General features: G+C 37.0%; 1 protein-coding gene across 3 annotated transcripts in view; it reads left to right on the forward strand.

The window, feature by feature from the left end:
* The first annotated feature begins 542 nt into the window (after positions 1-542).
* Positions 543-20762, forward strand: part of EXOC6B (exocyst complex component 6B) — a 577176-nt gene continuing 556956 nt past the window's right edge. For 2 of the 3 annotated variants that reach the window (XM_046661413.1, XM_046661415.1), the window contains exon 1: positions 543-754. In XM_046661413.1, the coding sequence (XP_046517369.1) occupies positions 642-754 (113 nt within the window). In that variant the 5' untranslated portion in view covers positions 543-641. The remainder of the gene's footprint in view (positions 755-20762) is intronic. The other variant, XM_046661414.1, reaches the window with a different exon arrangement.

Consider the following 20762-nt stretch of genomic DNA (forward strand, 5'->3'; position numbering starts at 1 on the left):
ACATACCACTTCAAATGAAGTTCTTGCTGGCTTTCTAGGCGCTCTTCACACCTTCCAGTCACACCTTTAAAACTTCCAGGTCCAGTCTCTCTATGAATACTTCGCAGCCAGAAGTGATCCCTGAACTCGATTCTCTGAACTGGCTTACAGTCACATTCTGCCTTAGTTCTTAGTTTTGGGATTCTCCACCTTTCTCCCCCTGATAGCTTTAAGATTGCTGTCTGCAGAAACCTAATTAGTCTTTTTGTATTATTCACGCCTACAGGGCCTTGTGCACTTTGTGGCAAAGGTCTTAAACAAGAATTTGTAGGATTGGTGTCATTCATTACCTGACTTGATCACCATTCCATATGCAGTGTCGTTAAATGTTCTTGGTTTATAGGGGGCTTTCAACACGTATTTGTGGATTCAATTAATAAACGAGCGGAACCCACCCTACCATTGCCCGGGAACCACAAATCCCAGCGGGCATTGCGCGGGACGTCGGCGGACGCGGTGACGCAAGGGGGCGTGCCGAGCCTGAGGGAGGGGTCGGCCTGCGGGTAGCCGGAGGCTTGGAGGCTCTGGAGCCTAGGGTGAGCGAGGGAGCGAAAGGTGAGCTGAGCTGAAGGAGGGGACGCGCTGCTGGGCGCCCCCGGTCTATGGAGCGGGGTAAGATGGCGGAGGCGGAGAGTCTGGAGACAGCGGCGGAGCACGAGCGGATCCTGCGAGAGATCGAGAGCACTGACACGGCCTGCATCGGGCCCACGCTCAGGTACCCCGGGTACCGGGGCCCCCGACGGGCGGGCGCGGGCGGGACGGGGGGAGGCTCCTTTGGGGCCTTGAGCTTGGCCGGTCGCCCGCAGGCCAGCGCCGGCCCCTCCCTTTGGAGATCCCGGCGAGCGCCCTCCACCCTGGGCGAGGCGGGTCTCCCTCCGCAGCCGCGATGTGGGGTCGCTTCCGACCGCTGGCGCCCACCGCCCCGTTGCTCTGAGGCTTCTCCTGCCTCCCTCGGGGCTGCGGCAGCCTTCGTGCTCCCTCCGAGGCGAGCGCCGTGCCGGGCGGCGAGAGCGCGCCCGACCGATGAGGACTCTTAGCACATCGTCCCCCAGAGGACATCACCCTTCTCCCTCGGACTCAAACCCCGTCCTGCCCTAGACAGGGGTCCTGCTCTTCAGACAAAACAGAATTTCACCCCACGGTCTATTGCCTGGAAATTGAAATCGCCACCTTAAAATCTCAGCCACTTCTCAGAAACGAGTTCCTGAAAAATCCTAGGCCCTGGAAGGAAGGAAGTTTCTCTCAACCCGCGCCCCTGTCCTGGGAGCGGGTGCTTGCTGAATCCTGGCAGCAGGGCGACCCCTCCCTAAGGTGCAGCCTCATGGGAGTCTCATCGCTGAGAAAAAGTGACCCCCCTCTCGGCCCTCCTTACCATTACTTTGCCCGCAGGCCTCCATTTTATTTGGAGGTGTCAAAACAAACTCCCACCTACCTCAACTTATTTAACAAAACTTAGGTACCACTTATTAAGTGCAGTGCAAGACATTGTGTTAAGCGATTTGCAAATACAACTTATTCAAACTGCAAAACAATCCTGTTAGGTAGGTGCTATCATTATCCTCATTTTTACAGGTGAGGCACAGAGAGGTTAAGTGACTTACCCAAGGTCACAGCGAGAATAAAGTGGGGGAGTCGAGATTCCTACTCAGGCACTCTGGATCCAGAGTCTGCATTTTTGACCACTGTTGCTCTGCTTCAGTTGGAGATGATCATCTACCTGTACTATCTGTTAATTACTCACCAAGCCCAATTTTGAACTCCCTTTCCCTTTCCCCTTGGTTCACTAGTGCCTTGGAACTAACTCATCTTCATCCTTCCTGTGATAGCTTCTGATCTCGGTGCAACCAATAGATAGATAATTATCATACCCCATGTTACAGTCTTGGGTCCCTTCTCCCTTCAAAAAAAAAAAAAGAGTTATTACTCACTGCTTGTTTTTTCATCGGGAGAGTTGCCTCATGAAAGAATGTTTGAAGGAGGGGCAGGCTGGAGACCTTACTCCTCATCTTCTTGTGCGCAGCCTCCTTCTCCAGGCAGGGCACCTTTCTCCCTGTGTGTTAGCACACTTCTCCCAGTGCCGTCACTGGACGTGACCATCCTTGATAGTTTGCCTTTTGTCCCTTTATGCATTATGATCGTGACTCTCGTGCTCTTCTCTTTTCCTGTTTTCTTGAGCTCTTGAGGGTGAATGACCCTCATTTCGTTATCTTTACTTTCATAAAAACTGAGGCTACTTACTAGTATTTTAAGTGTGTTACTAATATTTGGTTTTTCGTAAAACGAAATGTTGCTCGAGTTACTGAAGATGCTGTTTCAGTATTCTACTAAGAAATTTGACTGCTGAGCTGCAGTTGGCAGCCAAGCGGAGCTCCTACTGGAACAGTTGGTTTCCCAGACTTTTTAGGAAGGATTCTTTATCAGAACACCGTCAATGTTGTCAAGTTCATTGTGGTTTTTAGTTGCTATCATTCTTGGTTTATATGATAGATGACTTTAATTTAGTGTTATCAGTTTAGTCTGTTGTGATTTATTGTATTAGCCCTTGACTGAATAGTAATGCATGTTTGTGTCAAGTGACATTTGGCTTGTAATTTTCTAGTATCTTGACTTAAGAATATATGCATTATGGCTAAAATATAAGTTACCTGTTTTCCCTAAAATTTGCTTCCTTGTTATCATGGAGTTCTTTTTCCACTGTAAAGTGGAGTTTTGTGGGATAGATGGATTAAGGAATCTTTTGCCCTAAGGGGACTGGGGAAAAAAATGGTTTGAGAACCACTGCACTATCCTACCTGTCTTAGTTACTTTTCTAGACTCCCTGTGTATCGTTATTAGGGGCTTTTCATTTTTGGCCTCTTCCTGCCTTGGCAGATAACCCTACTTCTTACTATCAGACCCAAGATTCAGTTACTTGAACATCCTGTATACGAGTAGTACCCACTATCTTCGTCTTTAGTCTAGCTTGTCCCTGCCCATGTTCATAGGGGATGATCTCACCTTTTTTCCTTATCCCATTCAGAGGCAGCAGCATGCACAGACTTGAGTTTCAGATCCCAGGCCTAACCCTGGCTGCGCCTCTATCATCATCATCTCCTGTTTTCCATCACAATCATTAACCAGGTTTGATTAAGGCAGTCAGCTCTCTTCCCTAACTACCCTCCACTGTAAATCTCAAACTCCTCTACCCCTCTTCATGTCTTTCTTATCTCTTTCATCTTTTGAGGTGGCATTTTTAAGGCACCAGATTCTTAGCTGTTCCTGAGATAGATTTTGTAATTGAAGAGGAACTAAAGAACAGAGAATAACAGAAATTGATAGCAGATATAAAATTAATATACCCATTCCTAAAATTCCTGTTCTTCACAAAAATCCACTTAGCTACATTCTCTAACCAGACTCTATGCCAGCTATTACTTGTATATCATCACTTGCTTTCTTTCCCTGCTGTGATACCAAATTATTCTTCCAGTCTTATCCTTTTTTGTTTGAGGAGCCACAGTGGCTTGACTTTTTCATTATATGACTATCCTCATTTAAATCTTGAACAGTACATGCAACGTTAGTCAATTCCCATATATCATGAGGGAGTGCCTCTCCTTTTCATTGTAATTCTGAAAGGCCCAAGCATATCCACGCATATAGAGGCTGTTGCCTAGCAAATTCTTTTGGGAAAGCAGCCATCTCTTCTCTGTCTTCATCTTAAAAATTATTTTGTTAGCTGCAAGGCGTAATTTTACAGATGAGGAAAGAGGCCCAAAAGATGTTAGGGCCTGTCTTGTTTTTAGAATAATACTGATTCTAGCTTAGTAGTGCTATTTCTAAAATAGATATATATTTTTTTGAGGAAGATTAGCCCTGAGCTATAACATCTGCTGCCAATCCTCCTCTGTTTTGCTGAGGAAGATTGGCCCTGAGCTAACGTCCGTGCCCACTTTCCTCTGCTTTATATGTGGGATGCCTACCACAGCATGGCTTGACAGGCGGTGCCTAGGTCCACACCCAGAATCTGAACTGGTGAACTCCGGGCTGCCAAAGCGGAACTTCCAAACTGAACCACTGTGCCACTGGGCCAGCCCGTGTTACTAAAATATTGATTTCAAATCACTCATGAACAGTAGCTTCGTATTTTCATTTTTCAAACCCTATCTCTGTATTTCTAGTCTTCTTCCATATCACTTATTCAATAGGTCATTTCCTCAATTTACTCTAGAGTACCAGCAATTAACATTCATTCTTAAGTGCTATTTCAGATTTTGTTTTTAAACTTTTTAACAGTGAAATACATTGCCTTAAAAATAACTTTATTGAGATATAATTTGTATACCATACAGTTCACCCATTTAAAATGTACAATTCAGTGGTTTTTATTATCTTCATAGAGTTGTGCAACAATCACCCCAATCTAATTTTAGAACGTTTCCATCACCCATGAAGAAACCCCATACCCATTAGAAGTCACTCTTCATTCTGTTCTCCTTCCCTCCCCAGGCAATCATTACTTTCCATCTTTATGCGTTTACCTATTCTGCACATTTCGTATAAATGGAATCATGCAATATGTGTCTTTTTTTGTGACTTTGCATAATGTTTTCAAGGTTCATCCATGTGGTAGCTTGTATCGGTACTTCATTTCTTTTTATTGCCGAATAGTTTTCCATTGTATGGATATATCACATTTTATTTATTCCTCAGTTGATAGACATTTGGATTGCTTTCATTTTAGGGCTGTTACGAACAATGCTTCTATGAACATTTGTGTACTCGTTTTTGTGTGGACATATGTTTTCATCTCTCTTGTGTGTATACCTAGGAGTGGAATTTCTAGGTCATATGGTAACTCTATGTTTAACATTTTGAGGAACTGCCAAACTGTTTTCCAGAATATCTGTACCTTTTTACATGCCCGCCAACAATGCATGAGAATTCCAGTTTCTCCATATCCATGTCAGCACTTGTTATTATCTTTTTTATTTTAGCCATTCTAGTATGAAGTGCATCTCACTGTAGTGTTGATTTGCGTTTCTCTAATGGCTAAATTTTTCATGTGTTTATTTGTTATTTGTTTATCTTCTTTGGAGAAATGTTTATTCAGATCCTTTGCTCAATTTTTAATTGAGTTATTTACCTTTTTATTGTTGAGTTGTAAGTGTTCTTTATATATTCTGGATATAGGTCTTTTGTCAGGTACATGATTTGCAAATGCTGTCTTCCATTCTGTGAATTGTCTTTTCACTTTCTTGATGGTATCGTTTGCTGCACAAAAGTTTTTAATTTTGATGTAGTTCAGTTTATTTTACATTTTTTTCCCTTATGCTTTTGATGTTATATCTAGGAAGTCTTTGTTCAACCAAGATCATGAAGATTTGCTCCTTGTTTTTTCTCAGAGTTTTATAATTTTTCTCTTACATTAAGGTCTGTGATCCATTTTGAGTTAGTTTTTGTATATCTATAGTGTAAGGAAGGGTATCCCATTTCATTCTTTTACATGTTGCTATCCAGTTGTTCCAGCACCATTTGTTGAGTGCCATCTTTTCTTACCCAGATATATTCCTGGCTGATTTATGTTGATACTTTTACCATGAAATTTATCTTCCTTATTTGTGGTAGAAGTGTAATACTCAAGACCCTGTCAGTGTGTTTATTTGACTTTGCTATTTCAGCCTGACCTCCCCTTGTTGAATGTTCTCCCCCAGCAAGAAGTTTGCTCTGATGTTTTCAGCTAATGGTTTCTCTTTTTAGCTCCATTGATGCCTTCCATTTCTGTGGTTCCTTTGTTATAAGAATGGTGTGTTTGCTACTTCTTGGTCTTGGTAAAGCACTTCACTTTAGGAACTGCTTCTTGTCTTACCTTATGGAATTGTTTTGTGTCCTACTACCCAGTCTTAAGATTAACATAAAGTATATTAATGATAGAATCTTGACTGTTTAATCTTTTTTGCTGTTAAGCCATTATGTCAACATTATACAATTTTGGCGACTATGTTAAAAATTACTTATAATCCTATAACACAACTGCAGTCTGATTTCCTTCTGGATCTTTGTCTTATGTATTTCATTGTTAGAAAACTGTCCTCTCAGTCTAGGAACAGTCTTTTATCTTGCTGTTCTTACTTAAGTTATTTGTTGTAAGGCTGGCTCTTACAGAAAACAAATTGGGGGGATGTTTTCAAAAGCTGTTTGCTCAGTGTCATTTGATAATTAAATATGGGCACCTGGTTTCCCCACTTACTATTCTGTGCCTTTGGCCACAAGGCTTTGTTTACAATCCCCTGCCCTACCCCATTACCTAAACTGTACAGGAAGCAGTTAATCATAATACTTGGTTCATGACACTGTCTCATGATTGGTTCATGCGTGGACCTCTTTAATCAATTAATTATTTTTATAAGCAACTTAACCACCCACGTGGGTGAATTTTTCTCATCTGTAAATGGGGATGCACTTACATTGCAGGAACAGTATTAAAAAAAAAAATGGAGGGCCAGCCCCATGACCTAGTGATTAAATTTGGCACACTCCACTTCAGCGGTGTGGGTTCGTGGGTTCCGATTCTGGGCATGGACCTACGCTACTCGTCAGCCATGCTGTGGCAGTGACCCACATACAGAATAGAGGTAGATTGGTATAAATGTTAGCTCAGGGTAAATCTTCCTCAGGAAAAAAAAAATAAAAAAGGAGTTAAAGCATTCTTCATAGTACCTGCTAGGTAGTAGTCACTCAGGCAATGTGAGTCCTCTTCTGCCTTTTACCCTTGAGTTTGCTATGTGGTGTTCTGTGGTATTTCTGTTTTTGGAGTTAGTTTAGTGCTTCTTGGCCTTTGGGGTTTTTTTTGCCTGTCCTCAGATATCTGAGGGGTATAATATTCATTGATAATGAGACCCTGGGCGTGCTTATTTTGTGATAGAGTAGAGAATGAAAGAGGAGATAGGAAGCAAATTTATAAAAGCCCTTCAGGTGATTCTGATATACTCCCTCCTTGACAGTCACTGGGAGGAAAGAAATGATCTCCCATTGCTGATTGCTTATTTTTTAGTAGTAGTTCCATTTTAAAAATAACATTTTTATATTTTAATTATAAATGTAGCATAATGATTTTAAAAAAGATAGAAGAAACAGACAAAAAACTGAATCCTACCACCCTGTCCCAACTCTTCTATTTGTATTTTTCTTTTTAACTTTTTCCATATGCATTTTATTACATTAAGTATTAGAAGAGTGTTATATTGTCTTGCCTTGTCAGTTAACGTGTTATATACAGTTTCATACGTTGTTATATATTATATAGCTGTATGATTTTAGTGGCTTCATTCATTAATTAATTTATTCATTAACTCAGCAAATACTTATTGAGCAACTTTTATGTGCCAGATGCTCTTCTGGGCTCTGGGATACAACAGAGGACAAAATAGACAAGTGCCTGCCCTTATGGACCTTACATTCTAGTGGAGTGCTCACTGAATAAACAAAGCAATTTAGTGATTAGTGTTTCATATGATGGAGTATTGTTTTCCATTAGGTGGTTACAAAAAGTTGTTGTGGCAAAGGTTTGATTAGAGTGGAGGAGCAAGCCATGTGCCTCTCTAGGGGAAGTCCCTTCCAGATAGAGGGCGTAGTAAGAGTGAAGGCCCTCAGGTGAAGCATGACGGGAGGAGGCGATGGTAGGAGGCCAGTCAGGATCCAGATTGTGTAGACTAAGAGAGAGACTTTGATTTTATTGTAAGTGTTATTTTATTCTAAGGGAAGGTACAGGAGAGTTTTGAGCAGGAAAATTACGTGCTCTAACTTAGGTTAAATAAGGAACATTCTGGCTGTTGTGCAGAGATGGAATAAAAGGAAACAGGGAGGGAAACCAGCCAAGGAATATTTGCAGTAATAAGAGGCAAGAGATGGTTGTGGCATGCAGTGAGGTGTTGGGGAGGAGGCGACGAGAACTGCTTGGATTTAAAATATATTTAAGAAGTAGAGCCAAAATGATGGATTAGTGATGGGGGTTAAAGAAAAAGAGGAATTGGCCTAATTAACTGAGTGAATTGTGGTGCCATTTATTGGGATAGGGAATAAAGGGGGAGGAACTTTATTTTTCTTCATAGCACTTAACTACTGCCTGCCAAATACAATTTTTGATTGTCTCCTCCACTAAACTGTGTATTCCAGGAAGGGAGGTATTTCGTTTCTGTTGTTTGCTGCTGTATCCTGGGAACCTAAGAGTGCCTGGCATACAATTGGTGCTCAATAAATATTTGTTGAATGAATAGAAGAATAAAAGAATTGTACCACCAACTGTTAATTATCTGGGGGTTGATTAACTGATTTGCAGATTAACTGTCTTAATAATATGACTAGGCTTTTAAGAAAAAATAGAACTGCTGAAAATTTTGAAAACTTCAATGTATCAGAAGAGTTTATTTTTTGGAATTACATATAATTTTCTGGTTCTTCTTTCTCTTTATCTATCAAAAGTATAATCTAAAATAATTGATCCTTGGGCTGGCCCCATGGCTGAGTGGTTAAGTTCACATGTTCCACTTTGGTGGCCTGGGGTTCGTGGGTTTGGATCCTGGGCATGGACCTACACACCGCTCATCAAGCAATACACATCACTCATCAAGCAACGCCGTGGCAGCATCCCACATAGAAGAACTAGATTGACTTACACTTAGAATATATAACTATGTTCTGGGGCTTTGGAAAGAAAAAAAAAAGAGAAGGATTGGCAACAGATGTTGCTCATGGTGAGTCTTCCTCATTAGGGCCAATCTTACTCACCAAAAAAAAGCATAAGGGGCTGTCCCGGTGGTGTAGTGGTTAGGTTCACACATTCCGATTTGGTAGCCTCCAATTTGCTGGTTCAGATCCCAGGTAAGGACCTGTGTACCGCTTATCAGGCCATGTGGTGGCAGGCGTCCCACATATAAAACAGGGGAAGACGGGCACAGATGTTAGCTCAGGGCCAATCTTCCTCAGCAAAAAAGAGGAGGATTGGTGGCAGATGTTAGCTCAGGGCTAACCTTCCTCAAAAAAAACCCCCAAAACAAAAAAAAGCATAAAAAAATGAAATAATTGTGGCTAAAACCTGTCATTCTTCAATATTTTGTCCAGTGTTGTTAAAAGTTTGTAAATTTAAGTATGATAACTAGTGATAAATGTTATAATCTATGTTATATGTTTATAACATAACATATAAATGTTATAACATGCTATATATGTTATATATACATACATGTAACATGTTATATGCGTATATATATGCATGTTATATCTATAACTATATATACGTTATAAGAATATATACTATATATAAGAATATATAGTATATGTAAGAATGTATATATGCTATATACACGTTGTATATGCATACATGCACACATAACACAACACATAACGTGTTATATAAAACATATATACATGTTATATATAACACACATATATAGTATATATGATATATATCATATGTTATATGATAACATTTGTATGGGAAATGTTATAATCTAGTGATAAATGTTACAAAATGTTATAATCTAAGTGCACATTGTACAAATAAAGCTTAGCATTTGTCAGAAAGTTAAATTTTTGTAAAATTGTTGTACATTTGGGAAAATGAGGTTGCTAGTGTTAAGTAAGTTTGATTACAATATGGACTATGAGAATGAATTTTTTCTGGTTCGATAAAGAGAAGTTAGGTTTTATTTTAATAACCTCATCGAATTGTCAAGCAAATTGAAAAAATGAAAAACTGTGAAAAAGCTCTTTTGTAGCTGATAAGACAGTGCTGATTTGGGCTCCGTGTCTGATTTTATTTGAGCTACATAAACACTTTTCATCGAAGCTGTTCCAGTGGAAGATTATTCTGATATGTTATCTGATTAATTAGATTTAAACTGCATAAAAATTAATAGAGAGAAATTAAATGGACTGTAGCATTTGGCAATCATTTCTCTGTTGAATATCAAGAGTTTTTAGTTATCATCAGATCAAATATATAATGCTGGTAAAACCCATCTCCTGGAAATCTTACCGACTATAACTTTGAAAAAAAGATGAATAGGTAAATTATCTTTATTTGTCTGAGTTTAAAATATTTTATTTAAAAAAGGAAAGAAAAGAGTGTAAACCATAGGTCTAATAAATATTTTTTCTCATTCTATTTCCCCATTTTATTAGTTTGTTCTTTTGTTGCATTTTTAATGCATATATAAGCATATATGATTTTATTTTCTCCCCCTTTTACAAAATAAGTAGTGTACTCTATGTACATTTCTGCAGCTTAGTTTTTTACTCATATTATGGAGATCTGTCTGTATCAGCATGCAGATATTTTCTTTATTCTTTTTTACAGCTACTATCCATAGTATTTTATTATGTGAATATACCATGGTTTATTCAACCAGTCCCCTATTTCTATATGCTTGGGTTGTTTCTGGTCTTTTGCTGGACAAAATAATGTAGCAATGAATAACCTTGAATATTTGTCGTTTTTTATTGTACGTTTCATACTGTATGTATAGAATAGATTCCCAGAAGTGGGATGGCTGGGTAAAATGAATGTATCTGTAATTTGGTGGGTGTTGCTTTCTATAGAGGTTGTACCATTTTCTAGCAGTCTATGAGTTCATTTCTCCATAGATGTTTCAACAAAGTGTTTATTAGACTTTTGAGTTTTTTGCCAGTGTAATAAATGATAAATGGTATTTCAATGTACTTTTCATTTGTAGCTTTCTTATTATGAGTGAGGCTGAATCTCTTCATATGTGTAAAGGCTTTTTGTATATGTTTGGATGCGGGTGTGTGTTCTATCTGTTCATGTCCTTTGCTTATTTTTCTATGAGGTTGGTATTTTTCTTCTTGATTTGGGAGCAGCAGGAAAGAACCTTTGATAGTTATGCTTTGCTTAAATACACCAGGAGTATACATACTGCAATGAGTTGTGATTACTAAACAAAGAGACCATTGTTTTTTAAGGAATGAAAGCTTCAAACCTGCCTTTTTATTATTTCAGTCATAAAGAGAGATGAATAAACAGACATTTTAAGATAAAAGAAATCTTACATCAGGAGGCTGTGATAATTTGAAATCAGAAGGTTTTTTGGGGGAATGTAGTAACATTATTAGATAATGCTGCTTCATATACAAATAAAATTCTTAGCAAATCAGAGGATGTCAACATTTTAATAAATTCTTTACTTTAAAATCTTATGGTATATATTCATATGTCAATATAATTTCCAGCATCAACACAATTAGTATGTGAGTTAGTTGCAAAAAGTTATTGATAAGGACAGTTATTTAGTACGGTTTTAGAAACAGTTTAGAATTTTAGATGGCATTTATGACGTAGCTTTAATGTGGAATATGATATGTATGAATGTTAATTAGGTCACTGAGGAAAATAAAGATCTTCTGATTCTTTGCATCATAGAAGTTGATAATTTGTAGTATTTGCTAATGATGAAATAAGTGATTTAATCATATACCAAAATCAAGCTTCCAGCTGAAAGCAACTTGAAGAAATAAAATTAGTGACTGCCTTATCTATGAAATGTATGAATCTGGGTTGAGGTGCTAAGCAGTGATGACATTTTAAATCTGTTTGGGGAAATAGCAAAAATAGTGAGGGGGAGGAGTTAGTAAAAACTGAATTACACACAGAGCTGAGCTTAACTGTTTGCGACTTGAGGTGACTGGTAGGTTATTCCTTGGAGATGTCTGCTATGGCTTTGGGAAGGAAGAGTAAAGCCATTTTTGCGATGTGGTGTGGTCTGCTGCAATATTTAGAAAACAAAGAAGACAATTCACTCAAAGACTAACCGATGTTGCATGGACTTTGTTCTAATATTTGAATTAAAGAGAGTTCATCTAAGAAATAGACAACAATAATGAAATATTTTAGTATTTTGGCTATTTTTTTTTTTAAGATTTTATTTTTTTCCTTTTTCTCCCTAAAGCCCCCTGGTCCATAGTTGTATATTCTTAGTTGTGGGTCCTTCTAGTTGTGGCTTGTGGGACGCCGCCTCAGCATGGCTCGATGAGTGGTGCCATGTCCGCGCCCAGGATTCGAACCGATGAAACACTGGGCCATCTGCAGCAGAGTGCGCGAATTTAACCACTTGGCCACGGGGCTGGTCCCTTGGCTATTTTTAAAAAGCAATTTGTGATGTATATCTATCTTTAAATTATATTTATATTTTACATTTCTAGATATCTGCAGAATGACAAATGTTTTCCTTTTTAAATTGCAGGTAACAACAATTTTTCCACCACGTTTTGACTGTTTTTTTTTTGAAGGGTGATTAATTTTGTCTTAACTCTGTTTTTGGATTATTCTCGATCTCCTTCCCCTCTTATTCTGATTCATTGACAATTGACTGTTCTTTCTCTTTTTCTCTGATTTTCCCCTTCCCTTATTCTAGAAACGAATTAGATGGTTTCCAAAAAGCTGCATGATTTAAAAATACACCTAATAGATAAATCAAAGGTGATGAGGACATTGGGGCAAGGGAAAACAAAGGTGGGAAGGAGAATATGAAGTTCAGAATAGAGCTTGTAAAAGATTCATGTTTGAAGGCCAGTACATTTTGTAAAGATAGGCCATCAGTTTGGCTCTAGGCTTTCTAGCAGCCAGTGCAAAAAAGAGACACACTCCATTATTTGAGTTATGGTGTTGTAAAATTATAAACTAGTTACTTAGGAGAAGCACAGCTATTCTTGGTTCTGAGTAAGACCAGAGAACTGTTTCTCCCATATGTCCTCACAAAGAAGTCCCTGTATAATGTAACTTTAATATCCATATAGTAAATGTAGCAATATGTGACAGGCTGTTTCTCATATTGTCCTTTAGTGAAAGCATATGGCATAACCAAAGCACAATTTAGTAAAAGCAGTTTTGCAGGGAGCCAAAGGAATGCAGTTCTCTGCTGGTCTTGGCTTAATCGACGCATAGATTTTAGAATACCTACAGTGGAAGTTGGAAGTGCGTTATCCCCTCTTCCCCCATTTTTGGATCATTGATCACTTTGAGAATCTTATGAACACTATAACTATAGACCCTTTCCTTAGTAAAATTTTATGTGTGCCCAGTCTCCATGATTTCTAATCTGGAAGATTGTGTGCATTGCATATACATTGGTTAATTCTTCATGGGTATTACTTTTAGTAGTCAAGGTTTTTGATAAGTAATGAGTATCAATGAGTTCAAGGTTATATTTTTTTTTGCCTTTTTTTCCTGAATGTATCACTTGCCTGTATTCTTAGTTAAGTACAGAGCTGTATATGCTTTAAAAATAAACCAGCTGTGGGTTGAATTAATATCTTTTTGTGAAAGTTGAAGAACCTGAATAAGCCACCTTATTCCTTCAGAATAAGTAGAGAGAGAGAGAGTGAGTACCCAAGGAAAGGGCCAAGATTCTTTCCTAGAAGTAATTTGCAGTGTGTTCTAGCACTGAAATAAATGCCATTAAAGCCACAATAATTATATTTGGAACAATTTTCAATTTGATACTAAAAAAAACGACCCTGCCTTGGCCATTTAAAAAAATTGCCAACAAAGAAAGTAACCGAAGTTGTTTTGCCTTAAGCTGTATAATTTAGAATATACTGCCTGGGAAATGGATGCCTTATTAGAAATGTTATTTACCTGGAATGTCTGGAACCTACCCTGTTCTAGATTTGTAGTTTTTAAAAAAATTGAGATATGTAGCTCTCAAGAGCAGAATGATTGATAAAAGAAATTTAAGCATGTAATAGTTATTTGCATAACTATAATTTAGAGCTTTAAAACACATATTACCTGATGAAACATCTAAACAAGGAAGAACCATCACCATGCAACCAACTAGATTACCTTAATGTGATTTGTGATGATACATATGGACTGGACCTCTGTTAAAACACCTGCCTGGCCTTGATGGTCTTGAAGATCATCATATTAACATGCACCTTGCACTCCAGTGAATTTACCTTCAGTTACTGCTGTGGTTTGAGAATCAGCTTGATCATAAGATAAAAGCAAAAGCAAAAACAGTGACAACAGCAAACTTCTTTTTAGAGCAATTATATGATTTTTCGAGTATTTAGATGCTTTCAGTGTTTAGAATGCTAGGTAAATGTTCTATTGTATATTAGATAAGTGATGAAGGCCATTTGCCAAAAATGATGATTTGGATTAAAATGTAGGCTCTTTTGCTATATTTGTTTTTATTTAAAAGCTGTGTAGTAACACAGGCTTTCAGTTTTGATCGTGTTTTTATATACATGGAACATGACAAACTCTGTGCTGAAAGCATGTCTTTTGGCACTATGATAGTGTTTAACGGAGCACCGACATCTTGTTGCATGTCCAAGCCAAGTGTCTTTGCTCCTATTCTCAAATTTTCTGTTTTTGAAACTTGCTTTTTTTTATGCTTTTCTCCTTTGAAAATTGTGCCTTTGTTTCTTTCCTCATATTTGTGCTTGCTTTTTGTATCTCCCTTCTATTTCCTGTAATTTAGAACTTTAAAACACACATTATCCAGTGAAACATCTAAGCAAGCAAGAATCATCACAGTGCAAATTAGCTTTCACTTTCTGAGGGAGCTGTGGTGCCAATAAACAATGAAATTCTGAAGGTATTGATACGAAATGTGATCAAGCAATACAAATGAATAAAAGCAGCAGACTTTGAGCTTGGCTGAATCTATGTTATGAAACATTTTTGGTATGGAATTTGATTTTGGAAAGACATGTTTGTGTAGCACATTTAAAAAAAAAAAAAACGGAAGAAATAAGGGAGCTAGCCAGGCAGTTTGTTTTTGATGAGGTAAAAGAATTGTTTGACATTTGTAAGGAAGAGGTGTACAAAGATGATCTTTTGACGTTGGAGTAGCAAAGGTAAAAGGAAAGTGAAATGAGAAGAGCTCTTGAAATCCAAAGAAAAATAGGTTATTAGAAGCATTTTAAATGGTAACTGGATCTGACTGTATACATTTATTATTTGCTTTTTTTTTAAAATTAAACTTTTTAGTTTGAGATAATTGTAGATTCACATGCAGTTGTAATCCCCTGTGCCCTTTACCCAGTTTCTTCCAGTGGTAACATCTTGCAAAACTGTAGTACAATGTATCAGGACCAAGATATTGACGTTTTGTCTTGATAGTCAAGGTATAGAACATTTGCGTCACTACAAGGATCCCTCATGTTGTCCTCTTACAAACACAACCATCTTCCTTCTGTCCCCATCCCTTCTTTAGACCCTGACAACCACTAATCTGTTCTCCATTTCTATAATTTTTTCATTGCAAGGATGCTATATAAATAGAATCATACAGTATGTAACACTTTGGAATTGGCTTTTCTCACTGAGCGCAGTTCCTTGGCGATTCATCCAAGTTGTTGTGGTCTATCAATAGTTTATTCCTTTTTATTGTTGAGTAGTATTCCATGGTATAGCGGTACCACAGTTTGTTTAATCATTCACCTATTGAAGGACGTCTGGCTTGTTTCCAGTTTCTGGCTATTACAAATAAAGCTGCTGTAAACATTTGTGTAAAGGTTTATAAAGGTTTTTGTGTGAACCTATGTTTTCAATTCTCTTGGGTATACACCTACGAGTGGAATTGCTGGGTCATATGGTAACTCTATGTTTAACTTTTTGAGGAACTGCCAAACTTGTTTTCCAAAGTGGTTGTACCATTTTACATTCCCACCAGCAACGTATGAGGGTTCCAATTTCTCCAGATCCTTACAAGCATTTGGTGTTGTCATTCTTTTTTATTTTAGACATTCTGATATGTGTGTAGTAATATCTCATTGTGGTTTTAATTTGCATTTCCCTAACTGTTAATGATGTTGAACATCTTTTCATCTGCTTATTTGCCATATGTATATCCACTTTGTTGAATTGCCTCTTCATGTCTTTTGCCTATTTTCTAATTGGAGTTTTTTTTTACTGTTGAGTTTTGAGAATTCTTTATATATTCTAGATACTAGTCCTTTGTTGGATATGTGGTTTGCAGATATTTTCTCCCACTCTTCTTTTCACCCTCTTGACAGGGTCTTTCGTGCATCAGAAGTTTTTAATTTTGATCAAGTCCAATTTATCACTTTTTCCTTGTATAGAGCATGCTTTTGGCGTCAATTCTAAGACCTCTTTGCCTAACCCTAGATCTTGAAGATTTTTTTTCTGTGTTTTTTCCCCCTAAAAGTTTTATAGTTTTATGAACACGTAAAGTCTGTGATCTGTTTTGAGTCAATTTTTGTAATTTTGTAATTTTTGTATAAGGAGTGAGGCTTACTTGAAAGTTTTTTTTTTTTTGCCTGTGGATGTCCAGTTGCTCCAGTACCATTTTTCCTCTACTGTACAAGCAGTTCACCTTTGTCAAAAATTACTTGGGTTTATTTGTGTGGGTTTATTTCTGGGTTGTCTTTTGTGTTGATCTATGTGTCTATCCCTCTGCCAGTATTACAGTCTTGATTACTGTAGCTGTATAGAATAAGTCTTGATATTGGGTAGACTGATTCCTCCCACTTTAATCTTCTTTATCAAAGTAGTTTTAGCTAATTTAGTTACTTTGGCTTTCTATATGAATTTTAGAATAATTTTGTCTATAATTACAAAAATATCTTGCTGAAATTTTGATAGGCACTGCATTAAACCTATATATCAGTTTGTAGAGAATTGACATCTTTACTTCATGAGTCTTCCAATCCACAAACATGGTGTGTCTCTCAATTTATTTAGCTCTCTTTTGATTTCTTCTCATCAGCGTCATGTAGGTTTTAGCATACAAAGTCAGTACATGTTTCGTTAGATTTACACCTAAGTATTTCTTTTTTTTTAAGTGATTGTAAATGGTATTACATTTTTAATTTTGTGTCAATGTGTTAATTATTAGTATATAGAAATACAATTACTTTTTGTATGTTTATCTTGTTTCGTTGTAACTTTGCTGAACTTACTTACTAGCCTAGGAGTTTTTTTTGTAGATTCAGTGTCATCTGCAAATAGGACAGTTTTAGTTCTTCTTTGCCAATCTATTTGCCTTTCTTTCACTGGCTAGAACTTCCAGGACTATGTTGAATAAGACCGGTGAAAGTGGATGTCATTGCCTTGTTCCCAATCTTAGAGAGAAAGCATTCAGTCTTTCCTTCATTAAGTATAATGTTAGTTATAGGTTTTTTGCAGATACTTGAGGAAGTTCCCTTCTATTCCTATTTTCTGAGAGTTTTTGTCATAAAAGAGTGTTGAATTTTGTCCAGTGCTTTTACTGCATTGATCGATATGATAATGTGATTTTTCTTCTTTAGCCTGGTGGATTACATTGATTGATTTTTGAATATTGAATGGGCCTGCCTCCCTGGAATAAACCTAACTTAGTCATCATGTATATTTCTTTTTATATACCTCTAAATTCTATATACCTCTGAATTTAGTAGTTTGTTAAGGATTTTTGTGTTTATGTTTATGAAGGATATTGGTTTGTAGTTTTATTTATTATTTTTTTACTATCTTTGGTTTTAATGATACTAGCTGCATAAAATAAATTGGGAGGTGTTTCCTCTCTCCTCTTCTATTTTCTGGAAGAGATTTTTGAATTGATGTTAGTTCTGCTTTAGATATTTTGTAGAATTCCCCAATGCAACCATCTAGGCCTGGGGATTTCTTTTTTGGGAGATTTTTAATTATAAATTCAGTTTTCTTCATAATTCTTCTAGGGCTATATAAATTACTATTTTGTATTGGGTGAGTTGTGATAATTTTTGATTTTCTAGGAATTGGTTTATTTCATCTAAGTTGTCAAATTTCTCTTTTATTATCCTTTTGATTGCTGTATGGTGTGTAGTGATATCCCTGGAAACGTTCCTTATATTGGTAATTTGTATCTTCTTTTTTCCTTTGTTACATATTTGTCAATTTTATTGTTCTTTCCATAGAACTAAATTTTTCATGAATTTTCTCTATTGTTTTTCTGTTTTCAATTTTATTGATTTCTGTCCTTATCTTTATTTTTTCCTTTCTGCTGTTGGTTTTTTATTTTTTCTGTTTAGGTTCTTGAGGTGTAGGAGCTTAGATTACTGACTTGAGATTTTTCCCCTTTTCTAACGTATGCATTTAGTGCTATAGATTTCCCTCTCAGTACTGTTTTACTTATGTCCCATAAATTTTGTTATGTTGTATTTTAATTTTCATTCATTTTAGTGTATTTTTTTATTTCTCTTTAGACTTCCTGTTTGACCCATGAATTATTTAGAAGTGCATTGTTTAGCTTCCAAGAGCTTGAATTTTTTTTTAAAAAATTATCTTATTTATTTATTTATTTAAGATTGGCTAACTTGAGCTAACAACTGTTGCCAATCGTCTTCTTTTTTTTCTTCTCTCCCCAAAGCCCCCCAGTACATAGCTGTATATTTTAGCTGTAGGCCCTTCTGGTTGTGCTGTGTGGGATGCCGCTTCAGCATGGCTTGATGAGTGGTGCCATGTCCGTGCCTGGGATCTGAACTGGTGAAACCCTAGGCTGCCAAAGCGGAGGGCGTGAACTTAACTACTCGGCCACGGGGGCAGCCCCCAAGTTTGAACATTTTCTGTTATCCTGTTGTTGATTTCTAGGTTGATTCCATTGTGATTGGAGAACATACTGTGTATGATTTTAGTTCTTTTGAATTTGTTGAGGTTTGTTTTATGGCCCACAATATGGTCTTTCTTGGTATGTGTTCTGCGGACACTTGAAAAGAATGTGTATTCTTCTGCTGTTGGGTAGAGTATTTAACAATGTTGATTAGATCCCATTGGTTGATGGTGTTGTATTCTTCTGTATCCTTGCTGATTTTCTGTTTATTTCTATAAGTTGTTGAGAGAAGAGTGTTTCAATTATTGTGGAATTGTCTATTTCTCCTTTGAGATCTTTGGATTTTGCTTCATATATTTAGCAGCTCTCTTGATTGGTATGCACATATTTAAGATTGCTATATTTTCTTAGTGGATTGAGCATTTCATTATATAATGACCTTCTCTGTCTCTGGTAATTTTCTTTCCTATGAAGGCTACTTTATCTGATGATAATATAGTTACTCCTACTTTCCTTTGATTAATGTTTGCATGATATATCATTTTCCATCCTTTTATTCTTAACCTGCCTATATCATTATGTTTGAAGTGAATTTCTTGTTGATTGCATATAGTTGTGTTTTTTAATCAACTCTGTCACACTCTGACACATTTACAACATTTACATTTAATGTGATTATTGATATGCAAAGGCTTAACTCTCCTGTTTCATTTGTTGTTTTCTGTTTATTCTCTACTTTTTGTTTCTGTTTTATTTTTCATGCCTTCCTTTTGGTTATTTCAATGTTTTTGTAGAATTCCATTTTGATTTATCTATAGTGGTTTTGAGTGTACATTTTTGTATAACTTTTTTGGTGGTTTCTCTAGATGTTAACGTTATTTATGTATAGCTTAACACAATCTACTAGTGCCATCATTTTAGCAGTTTGAGTGAAGTGTACAAACCTTACTTCCCTTTATCTTCCCCTACTTATAATATAATTGTCTTAAATATTTCCTCTTCAAGCATTGAGAACCACATCAGTCAGTGTTTTAAATTTTTGCTTCAGGCAGCAAAACTAATTTAGAAAACTCAAGAGAAGTAAAGCCTATTGTACTTACCTATATTTTTGCTTACTGTGTTCTTTTTATCCTTTCTGATGTTCCAAGATTCCTTTTTTTAAAAAAAAATCATTTCCTTTCCCTTTAGAGAACTTCTTATAGCCATTCTTTTAGAGTAGGTCTGCTGGCAACAAATTATCTTTACATGAGAATGGCTTAGTTTTCCTTCACATGAGAATGTCTGGATTTCCCTTTTATTCCTGAAGGATATTTCTGCTGAGTGTCGGCTTCAGGTTTGACAGTTCTTTTCTTTTAGCGCTTGAAAAGTGTTGTGCCACTTCTTTCTGGCTTCCATGGTTTCTGATGAGAAATTTGCTGTCATTCAAGTTATTTTTCCCCTATAGGAAAGGCATCATTTTTTTCTGGCTACTTTCTGGCTTTCTTCCTTTGCCTTTGGTTTTCAGGGTTTAATTATGATGTCTCTTGACATGGATTTCTTTGGGTTTATCCTCTTTGGGGTTTGCTTAGCTTCTTGAGTCTGTAGGTTTATGACCCTTGCCAAATTTGGGAAATTTTCATCTATTATTTCTTCAAGTATTTCCTCACCCCACCCTCTTTCTACTCTCCTTCTGGGATTCTGGCGACATGAATGATAGATTTTTTTTTATAGTCCGGCAGCCCCTGAGGCACTGTTTGTTTCTCTCCATTTATTTTCTCATGTTGTTAAGATAATATAATTTCTGTTGTTTTGTTTTTCAGTTTACTGATTCTTTCCTCTGTCCCTTTCATTCTGCTCTTGAGCCCATCCACTAGTTTTTATCATGACTGCTTTAAAATCTTCATCAGATAATTGTAACATCTCTGTCGTCTTGGTTTTGGCATATGGTGATTGTCCTTTTTCATTAGTTTGGCTACTTCCTGGTTCTTGGTATGAAGAATGATTTTTAATTGAAACCTGTACATTTTCACATTACGTTATGAGACTGGCTCTCATTTAAGCCTTTTCTTTTAGATGGCTTTCTCTGATAGTAGCCTGGCAGTAGAAGGTGTGGGTTACTGCTTTGTTACAGCCAGGTGGAGGTAGATGTCTGTGTTCCTCGTCTGGCCTCTGTTGACACCTGAGAGGGGCTCCTCCTTGCTGCTATGG

Source organism: Equus quagga, chromosome 5 (assembly GCF_021613505.1).
Source record: "Equus quagga isolate Etosha38 chromosome 5, UCLA_HA_Equagga_1.0, whole genome shotgun sequence".
NCBI classification, from domain to species: Eukaryota; Metazoa; Chordata; class Mammalia; order Perissodactyla; family Equidae; genus Equus; species Equus quagga.